Genomic DNA, 22,967 nt, shown 5'->3' on the forward strand with positions numbered 1-22,967 from the left:
TCTCTTTAACGGCAGCTGGTCGTTATAGCGATGAATATGTGACAAGTCGTGACTATGTTACATGATTATAAATGCAACAAACGTTTTATATGCCCTACTAGAACTGCAATCAACAGACAACAACAACAACAAACACAATAATAATGTAATAAACTAATAACAAACAAACTGTAAGAAATAATAATAATAATAATATTAACTAAATTACATTATAATTATTAAATATAATTAAACTATTTATTATTAATATTATTATGATAAATTATAATTATTTATTTAGTTTTATATTTAAAAGAAATATTATTTTTTAGAAATGTTAAATGAATATAAAAACACACACAAAAGAAACATGTTAAAATGTTTTGAAAACATACAAAAGTTTGAACAAAGAAACAAGACGGGAGAGAATTACTATTACAAATCTTAATTAAAAAGGAAATTAGTAAAGTCCGAAATCAAGCTACAAAGTAATAAATTATAAGAGAATTTGTAATATTTTTAGAACAAATTTACAACAGCGATTTATAATCTAATTTATATTCCAAGAAATGTGTCACTTGTCATTAAATTTCCTTAACGTTCATGCAATTTAGTCCTGGTCAGACTTTTTTGTTATGAATTATGGCAAGAAATTTTAATAACAAATGACACATTTTTATACTAATCTCCGGTTTCTTGCTTTCTCTGTTCGAGAACCTACAAGAGTCTACTATTTCTGATATCTTCACAATTTTTTCCTTTAAATTTAAAAAATAGTACATTTTTGATGATTCTGGAACAGAGCAAAAGTTGTAAAATATAATGGGAGCTTTCTTTCTATATTCCTAAAAGGACATGAATATTGTACTCTATGTTTAAACGATTTCACGAATTAATTTCCCATGGGCTATGTCCATGCCATTAATTTTCCCCGAAGGTTTATCCATTTTAGTCCAGGTCAGACTATTTTGTTATAAATTATTTAGGGGAAATTTACTATTCAAAAAGATTTTGTATGTTATAAGAGTTTTCTAATAAAAACACAATTGAGATCAATGTTAAATTGGTAAAGGTAAAGGGTTAAAACATTAATAGTAAATATTTTGTACGGAACAAAAGCGAGCTTAACACAACCATACAAACTAAAATCGAATTGCCCAAGAAAAAATCAAAAAATGCGGTTGAAACCAGGCTCTACGTAGGTTGTATGAGGACATACAATAAAACACCAAATGGTTAGATTTTAAAAGAATACTTATTCACTCTCTGTATTGCGGATGATGCTCTGCTATCAGTTTCAACTACTTAAGGTTGATGTACTTAAGTTGCTCAAGAGGAATGAACGATTTTATTGAATTTCGTTCTGTTTAGCTCTATTTTTGAGAAGCGATATTGTCATCTAGTATTGCTTGATAAATTTAGTAGTACATAGTTGCTTACATTAGTAGTATTAAATATATTTGACAGAGGTGAATTTGATCAGTTAAACTTAAAATCACAATAGGAAATATGAAAAGTTATAAAATCACAACGACAAATGTACAAAAGCTAAAAGTGGAAATATAGAAGGCGTTAAACAGTGATTATTAAAATGCTGATTGCTTCGCGGTAGAACATTTAAAACTAATTTCCTTGCTGATAAAATTTAAAGTACATTTATACTAGAATTATAAAGTGTATATCTTGAAATTTTCATATATTTTATGTCAAATAAATCAATATGGAGATATTTATCATAATATTATCTATAATAAATCTGCCAATTTGGTCTCGAATTTACCAAGAGTTTGTTCAAATTAGTCCTGGTCAGACTATTTTGTTATGAATTCTTTAGTGAAATTTCATATCAAATGGCGATCTTTGTTTAATTTATGTGCTATAAATAATTTACTATAAATAATTTATAAATTTGAGCAATCTGGCGGAGCACGTTAAATTTCCGGTACGACTACGGTTTTGAATCTAAAAAATTGTTTTATTTACTCCTAGACAATACAAACAATTCAAGGTAATATATCGGAATATGCTAGAAATAAAGTATGTAATCAAAAAGTGACTAGAGACAAGTTTGGTCTTTACATTTTTTCCTAGAAGGAACCATTCTTGAGATATAGCGGTTCTAAAAAACACATCATTTATATACACATTGAAGCAATCCATATTTCAATAATTACACTTTCATGCCCTCTACATTTCGATAGTAACAATTTTCATAGTTTTGTACCTTTGTCATTGTGAGTTTGTAAATATTCCAATTTCCCATTGTGATTGATTCATTGTATTTTAAAGTTAACTGACAGAATGCAACCATGTAAATTATTTATTCTACTAATCTTGTAAAACAACTCGTAAATTACTACTTTCGATATACCATTTTATGCAACTGTAAACTATTACTTATATATTTACGCCCTACTATTTCTTCTCACGATTTGTACTTAAGCTAGAACAAAATTCAATAAAATCGCTCAGTTTGTGATCTACATTCTAACGCGTTACATAACCATCAGATAAGCTCACAAGGGGTGATCTCCATTCTAACACGTTATGGTAACTATCAGATAAGATCACAATGAGACAATTTGGTTGTTATAACATATAAGGAAATACGCACATATTCAGGTGAAACGACTAAAATAACGGCTAATAACGACAACGAAAACTCTCAGATTTTTTTGTCAAAATATAGGGTTTGCTGCGCTGATTACGGAAATGTATAATTTTCATGGGCGGCGGATCCGGTTCGCGTCGTTATTTCCAAAAAATTAACTTTGACCCTGCATGACTTCAGCTTTGTCTGAATTTTTGCTATTTTCCCCTTATACGCATGTCTATTTTGACTGGACTAACAAGTGATCTGATATGACATTTAATCATGCATTACTCCTATTCGTTTTAAAGCATCGTGAACCCCCAAAAGATGCAGTCCGTTTCGGTTTTTAAGCAAGCCATTTTAACTAGTCGTTATTGTAGAACATATTGAAGATTTTAGGTGTTAAGAAGAGAGATCCCCTTCAGAAGCTTTGCAAGAAAAATTAGACTCCGGGTCGTGAGCATAGGACAGGGACAAAATAAGTGCGAGCACGTTGTCTCTGTTTCTTTTTCATAACCTGCAGTGGTCAGCAACATCATATCTTTGCTTATCTTTATTTATGGAAACGTACTTACGGATAGCGTGACACTTTTTTTTATTTCTATGTATTGGACTAAGCTAGTGCTGGGTGTTACTTCATACATACATATGTCACAAGTCGCCATGTTTGATAGTAATCTTTATCGAGTTATTCCAAGCACTGAAATCTATTATGTTCAAGATCTCTAAATTTAGTAAGTTGGACTACAAACACCTACTAAATGTAGAGATCTTAAACTGTAGTAAAGTTTTACAAAATCAGACGCGATCACAGTATTCTACATCCTAAACAACCAATAATGATGATAAAGGTCACAATTACCATTGTATTGTATACCAATACGTCTTTTAATCTGTGCCATTTTCAGTGATTTGTTGCCTCAAAAACCTGATATTGGGGCCATAGTGCAATGTAACGATTGATGTTGGCGTCTCCAAGGCGTTCTTGCAGTCCAAAACCGCCGCAGACTTGATAGTGTGGGACCTAAGCAATTTACCGCTAAACCTAAATAATGGCGGGACATACACAAATATTTCACCAACCTACAAAAACAACGCTCTCTCAGCGTCCGTATTACCCAAATACGTTGAGTCCCAAATCACACACACAAAATCCGCGACCGAAACTTACTTTAATGTTTTCATTCGTAAAAGAAGTAATTTCCCTTTGCAATGAATTTTATTTCATGTTTTGTTGGGCTTTTGTTTTTAAAATACAAAACACACACACATACAAACAATAACGTTCTGTCAAAGTTAAACTTTTTCGACTTACAAAAAGTATACGCTCTACGTATTTCGGTAGTTCTCATAAGAATACATGTGTTCTACTTTTTTTACCACACACGCCCTGGGTATACGGACGTATATAGGTTTGGGCCTTAACCCATTTCGTACTTGGTGTTCGATTTTTCGAACAGTAAAATCACCTTTTTTAAAAAAAATATTTATGGATGAAAAAGTTTAAATTTTAAACAAGTTTAGGTATATGTATAAAGTCTAATCTGTCAGCAAATAAAAAAAAATTATTCCCTTGAAAACCCCACCTCCCCCTCGATGTTAAGGTTAGATTTTTAAAACCTATATTTTTGGATCTTTTTTAAATTAATTTTAAAAAAATATAAAAAAATGAAATTAAAAAAGTAATCATGGGGAATTATTGCCAATATATGTAGCCGTTTCACAAAATATAGAGAACTTGATTTACATGCGCAAGCGCGACTTTACAGATGTGCAAAGTTGACTGTTCGAAATTTCGAACGCTGGTACTTAACCTACATATCGATGGGTATATCAAAACGTGAAAATTTACTGACAAATTGCGGGGAAAAGTTATTATAGCATCATATAAGACTAAATACTAAATTTGAGCCATGTCTAAAGGATAGTGCGGCTAAAAGCCTGAAATACCCTAAAATCGTTAGGTACAATTCAACGGAGGCTATATAAAACGTGGACCTATGCTGACAAATTTCAGGAGGAAAGTTAAGTAACCTCAAAAAAGATTAAATATGTATAAATTTACAGTCATTTCTGTAGGATAATGCAGCTAAATCCTTGAGATCTCCCGAAAATCGGGCGGTACCGTTCTATGGGGGGCAGTCCAAAACGTGGACCAGTGCTGACACATTTCGGGGAAAAGTTTTGTAGGTCCAAAGAAGTCTCAATACCAATCTTCAACCATATTTTCATACAAAAATTGTGAAATAAATCAATAAAACCTCAAATAAATCAATTTTATTTTACTTCTAAACATATAGTTTAAATACCAGTGTTCGAAATTTCGAACACCACTTTCCGGGGAAACGAAAAATCGGAAAATTTTTTTGAGTTGATTTTTGACATCAGTGGGTCCTAATTACCCTAAAAAGTGCTTTGTTTAAAAAAAAATAAATAAAAAATTTTTCTCGGTACGATATGGGTTAAGGACCGCTTGACTATCCATATAGATAGTCACCAATTTACATGTTACTTATCAGTTCTGCGGTTATTTTGATTGAAAAGATCTCGGCTTGGAAGAAACTACAATTTTCGTTCAACCTGTATGTGAGCCGTATGTTGAGGGCATCGCTGTAGACGCCATCCATCCTAGAGCCATCGGTATTGCAGCGTACCAGTTCCTGCACAATAAGATTCTGTGGATGAAGATCGAGTAGTATATTGAGGCCCACTTGTGGTGTACTTTTCATGGCATCGGTGATTATTCTTGCTGTCGACCTTTGGACGTTGTTTAACTTATGAAGATGCGATGTCCTAATCAAAGCATTCCACCACACCAGAGAACTATAAGTAAGAATTTTTTTCAAGTAATGTTGGTTTGTTGGGTTGTCTTGTGTAATGAAAAAAAAATTGTGTATTGAAAATTTTCATTACAAAAACAAAAGCTCTCTTTTTTTTCATTTCTGTAACTTTTTAACAACTTTACTCATTGTTTATTTTACAACAATTTCATTTGTTTGTTTTGTAGTTGTAACAAAAACAAAAGAAATTTTAACAACTTTTCAATCGATAAAAGTTACAGAATAGACCTACTGCTCTTCTTTTGATGGATTCACTCCAATACGATTGTTGTCAGCCCATCTTGACAGTTTGACATGACCACGTTGTCAGCATAAGCGATCGTTTTTATTCGTAGTTTATCAAAATCCTTAGGTATTTCGTTTATCACCAGAAGCCACAGCAGTAGCGATGGGAATGGGAAGATGGTGATGGAAAGGCACTATAAAAAACCCTTTAGCAGATGAAGCAAGATCTGTTCAGCTTGGTATAACTGAAGAAGGGAGAAAGTAAACTTAGTAGCGATTAAATGGGATATTTTGCAATAGCATGCATTTTTTAATCGTTGAACTGAATAAAAACGCTTTTCGAAGGATGTCTTTATATTCAGTTCAATGCACTCAAGCAATGGACGTGTTGTGGAATCAAAATCGACTGCATCATATTCTATCCTAAAGGTGTGGTGACAATTCCATCGAAATGGGTTAGTGAAAATGCATAGCCGAAGGATTCTTTTTTGAAACTGCATAATTGATTTCTGCCAGATCACTTGTACATCTGAAGAAGATGCAGTTAAATCTTTGGAGGCAAACTATATAGCTCTCACTGTATTCTAAAAATTTAAACATATGTTTGTCACAGTAGTTTTTCTGTGCCAGAGATATTATCACTAACCACTACTCGACATGTTTCGCACTTGGTAGGTGCTCATCAGTAGTGGGATTCTCTAGGTCAAATTAAAACGAAAAGTTCAAATAAAAGTTGACATTACTGTTGCTATCGGTAGAACTTTGCGATTTCTTTTTACTTATCGCTAACTTACCGAATAATATCGATAATTACAGAAATTATAAGCATCTTAATTTTAACGATTTTTGTCGATAACCAAAAAATGCGTTGCAGAATCCCACTACAGGTGTATTAAGTGATCGCCTGGCTATGCGTCATCACAGAGTTTTCGCTGTATATAAACCGAATTGATTGCTAAATTGCAATTAGGAATTAGATACAACGAAATTCATGGGCTGACAGCCTTGCCAACACTAACAATCTTATTCATTTGCATTGTTTTTGCAGGATGGATTTTTTGTCCACACAACTGCAATTGCCTTCCAAGCATAGTCACATGTAACTGTATCAGTCCCATTGATTCTTTTGTAAGATAAATGTAATCAAACGATTCCTGGTAGGAAATGGAATTGTTTTCAAATTTCAATAGAAAAATTTGTCACTTTTTTTTTAAATTTCAGTAAATGTCTATACAATTTAGTCCTGGTCAGACTCTTTTGTTATAGATTACAAAATGAGATTTAAAATCAAATGACAATTTTTTTTTAAGAAAAGAATTTGACGTTCTTTCCGCTTTGACGACTTCTATTTGTTTGGTTATTTCAATATACATATGGTTGCGAAAGAAAACGTTAAAAAAAATAGTCTATTCTTGCGATAATTTGTCAAAATTCCCCAACTATTCATACAAATTTGTCCTGGTCAGACACTTTTGTTATGAATTAGTTATGAATATATGTGTGTATATAAATAGATTTTTCTTCCAACATTCTTTGACATTTTGAGCGATAGTTTAAAATTTTTGCTAATAAATGTAAAAAATACCTAACTATTAATACAGATTTGCTCTGATTATAATTAGTGAATATATGTATATAAAATTCTTATGTGTCGAATGACTACTACTTTTAAAATACATGCATATGTTAGAATGTGAGTTTTTATCTTTAGTTACACTTGGGCACTTTAAAAGAACGTCTATTCCCAAATAAATGTCAGAACTCTCCGATTATTTATACAAATTTGTCCTGGTCAGACACTTTTTTTTATGAATAAGTCAATATCTATATAACTCTAATATGACAAGTGACTACTATTTCCAAAATACATTTGTATGCAGATTTTTTAGATTCAACTTTTTTTTGTAATACTCGTAAATTCATACAAATTTGTCCTGGTCAGACACTTTTGTTATGAATTAGCTCTTATGTCACGAGTGACAGGTTTCGTGGTTTTAATAAAATAAAACGCAAACGACTTTGCCTTTTAGTACCTTGGTTAATTGGCGTCTGATATCATCGATGGTTCGCCACTTTCACTTCTTTTCTAATAGTAGAACTCCGTTATTTTGGTTGTTATAGTACGTCATTTTGTTCTTGTAGACATTCTTCTTTAAGAGTCCTGGTCAGACTCTTTTAGTAAGAATTAATAAACATTTAAGAAATATACAAACGGCAAATTGTTTTTAATTTTCTTATAAATTATGCGCTTGATTGAATATCTCCAATATAAATTAATGTGTTTCAAAATTTCTTCTCAAAATAAATAAATGTGTTTCAATTAAAAAAAAAAAACGTTCCCACTTAAAAAATAAATCTGATTTGTGCTTTGGCTTGATTTTCGGCTTTACTTTTGTCCTACCTTTTTCTCCTAAAGAATAAACGGCCTTTCTTTAAAATAAAGAGGCTTTAAATCGATTTTTTTTTTGTAAAATACAATATACGTTAAGGCTCAAAATGTAATACAAACAAACAAAAACTAAAATGTACAACATTTTTTTAAAAGAAAAGAACCAAAAAGTCTTTAAAACAAACAAAAAGGAAACAAACTTTAGAAGTCGATAAAGTTTGAACTAGAACTGCAATTATGAGAAATTACTAAAAATAAACAACAACTGCTAGAAATTATTAATTAAGTTATGCCCAAAATTATATTTACCCTAAAAGCAATATAAATTTATATATAAACAATTTATATACAACTGCAGTAAAACTAGAATTGATTAGATTTCATATATAAATTAGTAAAAACAACAACAAAAAATTGAAACTCCTGCGGCCATTTGAAGAGATAGAAACTAAACAAACGGAAAAACAAGACAACAAACAAATATAATTTATATAAAATATATAATTATATATTGGTGCTTTATTATTATAAAACAAACTAGAATTTAAAATAGTTATTAAATCAAGCAACAGCAGCAATAAAAAAATTAAAAAAAAAAACATAATGCTCAGTTTTAGATTTTAATATATTTAAAAGAAGAAAAAAAAACAAAAAGAAAACTGGTTCCTTTCAAGCTAAACGCAAAATGTAGAAAAACAACAATAAAAATAATAAAAAAGGAATAAAAATACAACAAAAGCTTAAATCAAAAAATGCTTTTTTTATACATGAAAAATGGTAAAATATTAAAAATACAGCAACAACAAATTTGAGAACTAAATGAAGAACTATGAAATGGTTACTAAACTGCAAGAAAATTGTACATTTGTTAACAACAAAACCCATTAGAACTACAACAACAACTAATTTATATAAAACAACTATTTAAACGACTCTAGAATTAAAAATACAAAACAAATATGGTTATATACATAAATAATATATAATTAAACAAAAAACGAATAAAGTGAATATAAGGCAGAAACCCCTAAAAGATAGTAAACAGACAATAGTAGTTTTTAAAGCAACAAAACAACAAAACCAATTAGTTACTATTTATATAAATATATACATACATACCAAAATTAGAAACAACAAAGAAACCCTACATACATAATAATAATAAACCGACATACATAGTATAGAAATAAACGAAAATATATATTTATATTGAATATATACATGCATACCTATCTATATATACAAGAAAACAACAACAACAGAACCTAAACATATAGAACTTATATGTATAACATAAAAACAACAACAAGCTAACAAACAAACAAGGCATGTAATTTTTACATGATTATTATATACATACATACATATATTGATAATACTAAATTATACAGAGTTAGAAAATAACAAAAATCTAACTCCATCTAAATTAAAATTGTAGAGAGAATTTTCAAAATGAAAAAGAAAACTATACAAACGCAACTACAGGTTATTCGAACAAGTTAACCCTTTAATCAGTTATTTTTTTATACCAAACTATCCAACAGGAACTTTTGTTACACATTTTCATATACAATGATTTGAAATACTTTATAAAAAAATCTCAGTAAATTGGAGTGAGAATTTAAATTACCAAATAAGATATGAGAGAATTCGAAATGTATATGGGAAAATATAGATAAATAAGACATGAGTTCAAAGAAAATCGCGATCTCCACTTTCCAAATTCTTACAGAACTCGGTAATAGACACACATCGACGTGTGCATGTTAGGTAAGGGATATCTTTCTAAGCTTGTGCTTAGTCTTCTGTTAGGCTTTATACGGTACGCAGACAAATTTGTTTTACAACAAGGCTCGACAAGTTCAAGATCAGTCGTTTGTCGTAGGTTGGCTGCAGTTTGGTCGAGCAGTGCCCTAATGAACGGTGACAGCACCGCCACGTAGGTCCAAACAAGTATCTCTATTTTTTTTTCAAGTTTAAGAAAATACCACACATATTAACAAATTTTGTACCGCCTCTACAAGCGGAGTTTTAGTGTGCGGCACGTCGTTCGAACCTAGAGGAGGTTACATGTCAATGATATGAAGAAGTCTTTATGGGAAATAGTTTTTTTTCGATGAATAAATTTGTTCTTCAAAAATATATATCCCTAATATACATCGAACATAAAAATAAATATATAAAATGTCGTATGGAATTTGACACTAACATTACAGCCCAGTTTTACCATGAAGGTAGATGATAGGGCCAAACCTATAGCTCTGCGTGTTGCGTGTGCGTTCAAAAATACAAAAAAAAAATTGAAATACACGCAGAGCTATATGTTTGGCCCGTAAAAAATGTGTTTATTTTATATTAAAACTTAAAAAAAAACAAAATTATTAATGAAAAATGTAAATAATAGGTTTGTCCTTTTACTTCATAATTTTTATTAATGTGGCTGAAATACTTTTTTTAGCAACTTTTCCATTATACAACTGTAAAAATTCTAAACATTTGTAATCATTATTACAAATTATCGATCACAAGGACAGGCATATTTGTTGAATTCATTGAACAATATTTTGGTTAATAATTTCGGAATGAAGTTGTGCTCGAAAATGTACGAAATTATTTTTTTTTTTAATTTTTTGACATTGGCAAGACAATAGCAATGTTACAAACCATTTTCACCAATATATTCATAATTTTCTCTATACATATTTAAAAATTTATAAATGTATTTGTGAAAAGGGTTTGTATTTTTGCTATTGTCTTGCCAATACTGGGATTTGTAAACGCCGGGTTAGTAAATGTACGGCGGTTGCGTGAATAGTTCGATTTTTTCATTCACGAGCAAATACTCGATCGAATCGAATACGTAATTAGGCCCCAATACTCAACTCCGCAGTCCATGTGGTGAACTGAGTTTTCGTAGATATTTGGATATTCTCACATGGAAAAAGTTTGTAACATCAGTCAAATAGTATTTCACCGTTTCACAAATGACATCTGCAAAGGTACAAACAAATGACATCTCCGAAGGTACTTGACGCCAAGATCGTACAATCATCCGAATACGTTACGAGATCGTAACGTCTGGAGGGGGCGGAATACAGAAGAGGTATAGGTTAAACAGTTACGGAGATATCACCCCAACTTGGGAAACTCTTACTGGGCTTGGACTTTTTGTTCCTGAATCAAAGACATAGAACTAGAAAAGATGCATAATTCAAAAATGTTTATGAAACAAATTATATTAACTTTTTATCAACAACAGGGTTATGTTAATGTTAAAATCTCTACTAAAGCGCAATTCGGCTTATACAAATTGTAGGATAGCAAAAAATTTGGACTCAGGATTGTATTCCATAGCAATTTCCAGTTCATTGAGTATGAACTTAGCGGTTAAAATCGCCTGAAATGGTTAACTACTTAACAGAATGTTATTATGATATCGTAACAACAGAGCTTAACTCCATCTATTGACAAATGTTAACAATTGATTTGTCCAATCTTTATGTATTTATATCTTTGCCTGATTTTCATGTAGGACTATCGTACACACATATAATTAATTATCCAACTTTTCAAACTTGGCCGGAGGGTAGTCTGCTGAATGTTCTCAACCAGCGTGGTGTGCTTGACAGTATTAAAGGCTTTGGGTAAGTCAAGATGGCTCCTCGTTTAATATGTATGGAAAATTTCCACTGGAAATTTCATACAGCGCTGTTGTCATACTGTGTTTCTTACGGAACCCATTCTTATAATCAAGAGTAAAGGCTCCAGAGTCTTTGCTACGGGCGACAAAAGCGAAATCGGTCTGTACGATTCAATTCTGCTGGCATCCTGGCTTCAGTAGCGGGACCACCCTGCTCATTTTCCAGATTTTGGGAACGATGTGGGTGGCAGCGACAGGTTGAGATTTTTGGTGAGATTACCATGGAGATTCCTTCCGGGCCCAAAGCTTTAGATGAATTTGCTACATCATCCATTGCGAAATGTGGTGGTTCCTCCTCGGCAGGAAGAGATCTGATGCGACGCAGTACCCTTCTCTTAGATCTGTCACTCGACAAACTGTCGATTAAAATAACTTGCGCATCTCTTTGGATCACTCAGCATCCAGGGTTCGTTGCCCATAATTCACGTATTCCGGCTCCAATGTTGCAACACTTAAGATGATTTAGCCACTTGATCCGCTTATGCTCTCCGACCAACCTGTTAACTTCCTGTGTCACTTGGGATCCCTGCACACAGAAACAAATATTTTTCGCTTTTGTTGGAACAAGAATATCTATTTTTGTTCCAACAATGTATTTGTTTTGTTCAAGCATTGTAATTGCAAATACAAAAATATCACCTTTTGCTCCAAACAAAAAAACAAATACAATCTGCGAACAATCTGGAACTATGATAATCTAGAATTTTTAAAAACACTTGGTCTTGCTGCCTAGGCATTAGCGGGGCGATGAGGACTACACCAACTAGGGCTTTAGAGACAATTCTATTTATCCACCCGATAGAAATACAGGTAAGGTATGAAGCAGCCATCGCGGCTATAAGACTGAAAGCGATGGGCGAGTGGATCGAAAGAGACCACCAAACATACCACCAATGCATATTACGGTTCACTACGGGTGAATCTATAAATCAAATAGTATCGGACCGGATACCAGAATCAAGTGAAGTAGCTCTGTGTGAAGTTCTAATACAGGACAGAGATATGTGGATCGATGGAACCCTAGCACAGATTCCCGCTGGAAGCTGCGGGTTTGCGGACGGGGCTGTGTTAGGGGAAAGAACGGGACTGGGTCTTTATATCGTAGACACGGAAACGAGGATCTCCCTTCGGCTGCCGGATCATAACACGATCCTCCAGGCCGAAATCCGAGCGATCACAGAATGTCTGAACTGGTTTAAAACAAATACAAGGCCACTCACAGTTAACATCCTTACGGATAGTAAAAACGCAAAATAAACCAATTTAGAGGCATTACAAATATAATTTTTACATTGAATGCTATTGCCAAGAAGCTCCTCCTTGAAATTCAATCATAACTTTTAACTTTATGTTAACCGGAAAGCTATAAATCTGTTCGGTAAATTCAAACTACACAAAAGAAGACTTATAATAATGGGGGTTAGAGTGTAAAAATTCAATTAACGGCTATTCCCATTATGGGTCGATAAAGATTATATGGGTACCAGGACACATAGGGATTACGGGAAACGAAGTAGCAAACTCCTTAGCAAAACATGCCAGGGAGCTACCTACAGTAAGTCTGGACAATGCCAAACCTTTAAAGGCAGCGCGTATAGAACTAAAAGCTTGGGCAAAGAATGCTCATGTATCCCTATGAAATAACCAGGAAAAGGGAAAAACTACAAAAATCATATGGGGAAACCCAGACCAGGACAAAACAAGTGACCTTCTAGTGATGAGTAAAAAGGATATCAGTAGACTGATTGGTGTCCTTCAAGGGCATCTAGGACTACAAGCGCATCTGCACAGGATAGGAAAAAGTGTTATCGTTGCAAAAATAGTAGCTTCTTGCAGGTTCTGGAACATAGCAACTATTGTCAGCCCTGAAATCCCGTTACTGAAATGTTGTATTGATTATATAATTCTTATCTACACTTTCCATATAACTTTGGTATTAATGCTAGGTACGAGTATTGATGAGCACAACATATGGTCAAGTTTTGCTGCTTTAACTGACAACAAAGACAAACAGGACTACTCATCAAAGCAACCACCGCAACATAAGGAAAAACAAATTAGTTTCCTCCCAAAAACACTTCTCAGATTGTGGCCAGTATAATTCCCGTAACGCGTAGTTATCTGTGAGTCCATAGATATCCCCCGTGTAAGCAAAATTTCATAATTTCAATCCATAGGTAACGTTACCGGATCGAAAACGGCTACTTACAGCAAGGATTTTGCCTTGTTGATCGTTGCCAATGTGTTAAAAATTTTAAAACACTTATATGTGGCAATGTTTTACGAAATCATGAATGAAAATTACCAATGTTACCACATGTTTTCAAAATTTACACGCCTCTGTAAATGGCACGTAAATGGCAGAAACAATTATTGTAATTGACAAAAACGTTTGTTGGGCTCACAATACGGAATCTAACAATATCTTTACAATACGAGTAGGTGATCTATACGAATGGAGAGACTATATCGCTCATTTACTCAAAGAGTGACACATCTCAAAGAATCCAGTTTCGAGAAAAATGCGTTTTAAGGTAGCGATTGGAATTTGACTTGGACTATATTTTGCAAACAGCTAGCCAGTTATCTGTGCAAGATCAAGCATGATTTGAGGTGTTTTAGTGCTTCATAAAGTCAAAAAACATTTGTATAACTAGTCGAGTTTTAGAAATATCAGTATGAAAATTTGACACAAGATAAAGTAGAAGTCGTAAAAAAATAGAAATTACTAACTCAGAAAACGTATTTTTTGAGTTATGTCACTGTTTGAGTAAATGAGCGATATGCACTACAAGAACTATATGAACCAAAAGAACTATATAAAAAAGATCTGGATGTAGTTCCAATAGTTTCTTGTCCGGAATAGTTCTTTGGAACTATTTCATTGCGAAACTACACAATTTTAAACACTAGTGAAGGTGTATAAGCAGATTGGTTGGTCGGAGTTTGGGCGCATGTGGTAACTTATCCTATGGACATTTTCTGAACTATTTTCTTATCATTGAGTTTTTATAAAATCCGTTTGCGAATGAACGCCCTTTGTGACATCAATATTTATAAAAAAAAAAACACCCATAAAATTGATTATACAGCCGATTTTAAGCGAAGTTGAGTTGGCGGAAAAAATCTGAACAAAATACATAACTGATATAAAAAATGAAGTGACCCAAAGAAACCAACGGTATTTTCATCTTCCATGGACTCCATGATACATCAGAACCCTACAAAAGTTTTGTGTCATTAAGCTGTTTTTATATCTTACCTTTAAAGTTGATTTTTGTTATTCCTTACTTTAAGGAATAAAGTTCACATTACCAATATTTATTATTACTCTTCCATTTAAATTATTGTTATAGTTTGTAAAAATATGGCAATAACAAGCCAAGTTAACTCAAATCTGATTGGTTGATTACAATTTGCTGTAAATTCTTTCTTGTCTTTTATTTCTTTTTAATTTTGTTTTCCTCCAATGTGCTGAGACTTTCATAATCCCAATAGATTTTTTTATTTATTAGCATTTTTATTATTTTCTAAAAAAAGTTTACAAAAGAAAAAATAACTTATAACAAATATATAAACATAAGACAGAAATCAATAATAAATAATATTAAAAATAATTGAACAAAAAGTATATTGTTAGGGTGTTAATGTGCCTAAGTTTTAAAAACAAAATCTAAACAAAAAGTTAATGACGAAGTAAATAAAACACATAAACATAAGTTATATACATACATACCATATTATATAGCATAGAAAGAAAAAAGAAAAATAAATACAACATCTCAAAACATCATCAATAATAAATAAAAAAAATAATTTAGCAAACCAAAAAAACAAAAATCGGACAACTGCAATTGTTTAGAGTCAAATTAATTGGAAACTGTAGAGAATTTGTCAATGAAATGAAAAAGCCACATACTTGCATACATACATACATGTTTTAAAAATCAAATGAAATATTTTAACAACGATAAGATGTGCATTCTATGGAATGTGATAGCAAATAATTTTATTATTTTTTTATTTGAATATTAACATCGCTACAAAAATGCAGGTTATCTCCATGGGAGAGAGGTTTGTTGTTTGAGAAACATCCACCATTTATTTGAAATTCCTCACAATTCCAATGTTTTCATTTAAAGCATACCTACATTCAGAGAAAAAACGACACCACACGTGGTCAAACTGAACACATCCATTGTCGAGGGTGTATCAACACTGTTTGTCGTCGAACGCCGTTGTTAATTTGACAACGAGATTTTGTAAACAGTTTCCAGAATTTACAACGTACTGTGGTCAAAATGAGCACCTTTGCGGTCGAAATATTACAAATTGAACACGCATGGCCTCATATTGACTCCATTAGTGGTCAGACTCAAAAAATATGACAACAGCCGTGGTCAAAAAGAATTGAACAAGCCTGTGTTCTAGGAATATGACTGCTTCAATGGGCTGTAAGCACAAAGCAACTGGAGTCAGTTGAGTAGGTTAGGCAGGGCAGTTGAAAAGGTGTAGTGTGTAGTGCCTGGGTGGGGGTCTTATCCACAATATGACGATTGGGATGGCTCTCACGGTAACACTCGAGCAAGTACTGCAACAAGATCATGTCATTGTGTTGCTGTACTGGAAGAATCGTTGTCTTCTCCTGTAGACGTTGAGTGAAGACATGAGGAGATACCCCTTTGCAGTTCTCAGTGCGGCATTCTGACAGGTTTGAATATTCTTCCATCACGTTGCACTTATATTCGCGGACCAAAAATGGCGCCATGACATTCGACTAAGTGTTCACCTCTGGAGTCCATGTGGTGAACTGAGTTGCCGTGGATTTAGTGGCGGATATTTTCATATTGCTCTCGTAAAAAAATGTGTTAAAATCAGTCAAATAGAAGTTCAGTCTGACGTTAAGATCATACAAAAATTCGCATTCGTTACGATCTCAGTTTCGTCTGGAGCGGGCGGAATACAGAAGAGGTAGAGGTTAAACAGTTCCGGAGATATCAGCCCGTCCTGGGGAAATCCCTGTTTCACTCTAGGAGGCTTGGTCTTATTGTTCCTGAATTTCACATACGGCTGGTGTACGCACATATAATTCATTATACAAAACTTTCAAACTTGACCGAAGGGTAGTCTGCTCAATGTCCTCAAACAGCATGGAGTGATTGCCAGTATCAAAGGTTTTTGATAAGTCGGGCGAGTGGTTGAATCCTCGACCTCAAATGGCGTGCAGCGTTGTTGTTGTGCTGCTTACGAAACCCATGCTGATGATCGGCAACAGTATAGCTATTTCTGGCGGTGCACAGTGCGAAATATGAGCATTTTAGCGGAACTTTACTAATAACTTTTAAAGTAAAGGGCGTAGATTCCTAAAATTTTGCAAAAATGTTTCTTATATTAGTGGGTATTGTAGGGCTCAAATTAGGCCACATAGGCCCGTGGTTTCCCGTAGCGTTCATGTAACGGCGGCTGTAGTTTTTACGTTTTACATTTATTTTTAATCGATTTTGCTGCAAATTGGTATATTGAGTTTTCAGCGGATAGAAAACTTATGTACAAAATATTTTCAATATAGGTTCGCGTTTTGGTATAGACCCCATTGAACGGTACCGGTCTATGGGACATATTTTAAATGTTACAGACACATTTTCCAATGTATTTGGTTGTATTTTGGCATTTTATGTTCTTCGTAGATAGAAAACCTCTGTGCGAAATATTAACATCGTAGGTACGCGTTTTTGGTATAGCCCCCATATGACGGGTTCCCTCATATTAGGTATTTTAAATGTTGAAGACAAAAATTGCAACAGATTTTGGTGCAAATGTAAATTTTAAGATGTTGGCGAATAAAAATCCTCCTCACATAAAAGCTGTCAACATAGGTCCACTTCTGGGTGAAGCCCCACAACCCTACACATCCATTAAGGTGTAAAATGTCAATAACTTTTTGTTTTCATTTGTACCTATAATGTTTATCGGTCTATTTAGCAGGTCTGTGTCATTTATTTTATTAATAATGTCTCTCAGATCAAGTTCAGGTTGGAACTGCATTACTATTTTTAACATATATTGGTATTTGCACCACAGCATTAAAAAATGTTGCACTATATATAAATCACCAACATTTACAGGTCAAAACTATTAAAAATTGCGAGAGGATCCTTAATTTAACAGAAATCATCATTTGTTAATATTAGTGAGTCCATTTCTTCAAAACACAGTCAACAACGGCGATTATCGCCACGTTTACCTTCCACTTTCGAAAATGCAATTAAATGAAGTTTCCGAAGTCATTTTAAAAAACTTGAATTTCTCCGAAGACCGCACGTTACCGCAGCTGTTTTATGGCTTTGCGAACAGAGGAGACCCCAATCTTTCAGATCATATATATCTTAAAACGTGAATGTACGGGAATCACTTTTGAAATATCCACGGAAAATTAAAAAAAATATTTTGAAAACTTCAAAAAAGCACTTCTTTCCGATTAAAATAGCACGAAAACAATAAGAGTTTTTGCATTTTTTTAAGAGTAAAATATTATAATAGTTTTGTAAAATATTAGGAAAAATAAATCATGGCATACTGGCTTACCATTTGTCCGCTCCACGCTATTTTTTTAATGAATCCAAATTATATTTTTTAGAAAAAAATAAAATTATGAAACAAAAGTGTAACTTTAAGTGCATTTTTAAGTCGTTTCGCGGAGTAAATCGCCAAACTGAGTATGGGTCATTTGCAGTGGAGTACTTAGCTAACGAATTCAATTAAAATTGAATTAATTTTATGTACTTTCAAAATTCCTTAAAGTTCCACTAAACTTCCCATATTTCGCACTGTGCGGTGGGGAGGAGTATTTGCTAATGGCTACAAAAGCGAAATCGGCCTGTACGATATACCTATGCAGTCTCCCCTGTCTGAATTCAGTAGCAAGACCTGTCTTCGGGCACGATGTGGGTGGCTAGCGCCCATCTTTGAGATCTTTGGTGAGATACTAAACTTTCGGCTCATCCAGCTGTTTCAGCATTATCAAAGCATCCAACTCTTTGGATGATTTAGCTTTACTAATGGTATTTAGAATATTATCCATTGTAAATTGTGGCGGTACTCTTCTCTTCGCCCTGTCACTCCCGGAGTACTTAACAAACGGTCAATTAAAATAACTTGCGTGACTGTTCCGATCAGTCAGAGTAACGTCGACAAACGTGACGGAGGTCCGATTTTTTCCAGGGTTCGTGAGTGCCTTAACCGTTGCCTACAATTCACTTATACCGGCTTCAATGTTGCAACTCTTCAGGTGATTTGCTCCGTTTATGCTCACCGACCAACCAATTAACGACGAAGCTTATCACGCTCATTTGCTAATCCCGTGGATTAGCAGGAATATAGCGAGCGGACGTCTCGGAACGTATTCTCTGCTACCCGAACATCAGAAAGGTTGGGCAATTAGCTTTCCCATGATTGATGAAAATGCCTCTTTCAGAGGTGATAAATTCGGGCGATCTGCTGATGGAGACAATTATGGGGAGATGTTCTGACGCAAGAGAAACGACGGGTTGCCAGGTGACGACATTTGTCAAACAAGCTGACACGATGGTTATATCTGGAGAACAGAGACACTCTCCTCTAATTCTGATAGGGGCGTCCTCATTGACCGTGCAAACCGTATAGCTATCAATCAGTTCAGCTATAACGCTCTGGTTATTGTCGAGTACCAAATTCCAGAGCTCATGATGAGCATTAAAGTCTCCCAAGGCCAGTCGGTTGTGACCCTCCAAAAGCCGGCTAATGTCGGGCCTATAACCCTGAGTAGAGCTATTTAAGGGCGGGATGTATACGTTAAATAAATCTACCTCTACAGTTCCACACATGGCGGTGAAGGACCATCCTATAGCGCTGTAAAAAATTGGTTTAATGAATTCAATAGTGGCCCACGGTCTCTCAAAGACGAATGTCGCGAAGGTCGTCCAAAAACGGACGTTGTGCCAGAAAACATTGATGACATACGTGATCGTCAAGTGGCATACCGTGAGATAGGGGGCACCCTTATGCATTTCTCCCACCAGCATACATTCGATATTGCATGAACACCTGTCCATAAAAAAGGTTTGTTCTCGTTGGATCACAAACAATTTGGCAATCGCTCAAAAAAGGCTCGTGTCGATTGGTGCAAAGAAATTATGAAAAAATACGATCGTGGTGATTCGGCAGACGTTTTTAAGATCGTCAAAGGTGACGAATCATATATATGTCGACCGTGTGGGTCTTCGAAGACAAGCCAAAATCAAACAAAAATTGTTCGTCAAAGAAGCACTGTGAAACAAAACTGGTCATGTGGCGATGGTTCAGCTTGAGTAACGTAGGACGTTCAATTCTGAGTGATACACCACAATTTGTTTGCCTGAAGTCTTTGGAGGAATTCGAAAAACGAACAGGAGAAGACAAAACCTTTTGCATCATGACAATGCGAGCTCTCACATCTCGGTTCAAACCAGTTCCTTTTTGTCGGGTCAAAACTTGGAATTGAAGGGTCATCCACCGTACAGCCCTGACTTGGCACCCAATGCCTTTTTTCATTTCCGCACATCAAGAAAAAATCGTGGTCAACGATTTTCGTCGCCAGAAAATGCTGTAAAACAATAAATATTCGCGTTTTAAAAATTAGGCCAGAAACTTATCTAGTAGCCCCCGTACATAAATGAATATATTATATCAATAGTGCCATAATCTAACTCATTTATTGAGTTACCGACAAAAATCGATGAAATAAAAACGCTAAATTATGAATGAGAAGTTCAAATAAAAGTTGACAGCTCTTCTTCTATCGGTAAAACTTTACGACAACTTTTTATTGCTTATATCGTTAATTACCGGAATTATAAGCATTTACACTTTTAACGAACTTTTGTCGGTAACTCAAAAAATGGGTTAGAAAATCGCACTACAGGTGGTTTTATTGAAGAGGTTCTTGGGGCATTCTATCTTCGCATTGTTTCTACTTCATTTCCTGAATGGGCTGGAAATTGTTTCTATATTTGGATGCACTAAGGCATTTGTTGTCTTCATCCGCAACCATATTTGCTTCCATGTATTTAGGATTTGGTTGGTTTCTTCCTTTAATGGGTAGTTCCGATTCGAAAATCATGTCCCAAATCTTGAGTTAAAATATAAAGGCGCGTTCAGACTATTGGTCTTTTTTAGTGCGACGATCCGAAATTAAATTCGTTCGTATTACTATCAAATTTCGGGTTTTTGAAAACCATTTAATTCTTCTTTGTTTTAAATAAAGCAAACATTTTCTACAAAAACAGAAGTTCGTTAGTACTTCGAAAGAATTTGGCTTCGAATCGTCTTAAAAATCTGCGGGTTTGAAATTCGGGGGCTCTAATATGGAAACCACAACGTTGTAGGACCATAGACTAATAAATGTATAGTCATAGAAATTGTAATGTGCTTGTTTTTTCTAGGTGTCGCCCTTACGGAAACTGCGTAGTGTTTTCACTCAATTGCACAATGTTTTTGGGTGAATTGCGATATTTTGTTGGATATTTTTATATGAGGATGTATGTCCGGCAGAATAATACCCAAATATTGTCTTTTACCAAAATAAATAGTTTAAAAATTTATAGTTATTGCTATTTTAAAAATTGAGTGCATAACCAATTGACTCAATACAGTGAGATAATTTAGGTGAGAGGATTTCTTTGTCTATACTTTTATTAGTCTATGGTAGAACTCTTGCTTGTATAAAATATAAATTCAAATTTAACTGAAAATGGTATAAATAGTCTGCATATTCTTAAATTTGATTTTTTTCTAAATAGTTTTTTTATTTTTTAACGAAAAATTTATTTTTGGAAAAATTATTTTCCATAAACTGGTCATTTATGCGAAAATAATAAAATTTATTTTACTCAAAAACAAAATCATACAAACGTAATATAATTTTTAGAAAAAAATTGGCTGTGAATACTTTATTTAAAAAGTAAAAAAATATTAAGCGGAAAATAATAATAAATAATCAATAAAAAATGCTAACATGCAATAACTGAAAATTTAGCAAGACATAAACTCAAAACAATTCGTATGAAAAAAAAACAAACTAATTGCTAATATTTATAAACAACATGACATAATTTATAATTTTAGTTTACATCAAAATCCCATACAAAGCGAGCGCAATAGTTAAAAAATAAATAAATACTAGCTTTAACCTAATTTTATGAAAAAGAAAACAGAACAAACAAAAGCAGCAACATATTTTTTAAAAAAAAAAATATAAAAATCAAAAACTGATGACAAAAGAAACAACAGAACTACGTACATAGATTTACAAAATATTATTTGTATTCGTTTATTTTCAAAACAATATTTTCTGGGGAGCCCTAAAAGTATGATTTTGATAACATCTTTGCAACTGGTCATTGCATAGATTCAGTCGTATTTCCTCTTTTGGAAATATGAGGAAATCACACATTTACAGCTCCCATTTAAATACATCTCTATAAACATTTTCTTTAAGAATTTTAATACAAATCCGATATTATTATCCATTTATGCCGCAATTGGTTTCACTGAACTCAATTTTGTCAAAGAAACAAAACAAAAAATCTACAATTTACTCCATTTTCTTTCAAGTCTGTACATTTTATTCGAGTTCTTATTTCAACGATTTCTTAGTTTAGTTTTATATGCGTTAAATTAATTATTAATTAAATTAAGCAACAACAACAAAACACACAAAGCTGTACAATGTGCAATAAAATTCATAACAACAAAATAAAATACGAACAAAAATAATAAACAAACAAAATTACGACTTATTCAAATCTCTTTTGAATGCAGAGTTGTATTGTGACGATTTTTTTCCTAACAACAACTCTGTTTTTATTGGAGATTGACAAAACAATAAAAACAATAAAAAATTAAAAAATAGAAACTGTTTTTAACTTTTTTCAAATGAATATGTAAATTATTTAATTAACACAAAGGTGAGTAAGGAAAATCTAAAAATGTGACATTTACGATTTGACATTTTCAAGCCAAAACACAATAAACGTTTGACTAAAGTTTTGCGTAATTTCTGGTATAAATAAAGAACAAGTCGAACTTGGTTGTCCACTGCCTTTTATTCTTTTACCGTTTATTCCGCCATGCATGGCGTTGGAATAAAGGAAAACAAATAAACAAATAGACTCAGCGATGCTCCAGGCATCGATATAAAAGAAGTAATCAGCAAGAAAAAAGGAC

The 22,967-nt window shown here is 33.3% G+C and overlaps 1 protein-coding gene across 19 annotated transcripts in view; it reads left to right on the forward strand.

The window, feature by feature from the left end:
* The window catches only part of NfI (Nuclear factor I), a 77,755-nt gene extending 55,099 nt beyond the window's left edge, over window positions 1-22,656 (forward strand). For all 19 annotated transcript variants that reach the window (XM_073975818.1, XM_073975830.1, XM_073975826.1 and 16 more), the window contains one exon: window positions 16-22,656. In XM_073975818.1, coding sequence (XP_073831919.1) covers window positions 16-65 — 50 coding nt within the window. In that variant the 3' untranslated portion in view covers window positions 66-22,656. The remainder of the gene's footprint in view (window positions 1-15) is intronic.
* The last annotated feature ends 311 nt before the right edge of the window (window positions 22,657-22,967 follow it).

This window comes from Musca autumnalis, unplaced genomic scaffold (assembly GCF_047663935.1).
Source record: "Musca autumnalis isolate F117 unplaced genomic scaffold, ASM4766393v1 scaffold_3, whole genome shotgun sequence".
Lineage (NCBI taxonomy): Eukaryota > Metazoa > Arthropoda > Insecta > Diptera > Muscidae > Musca > Musca autumnalis.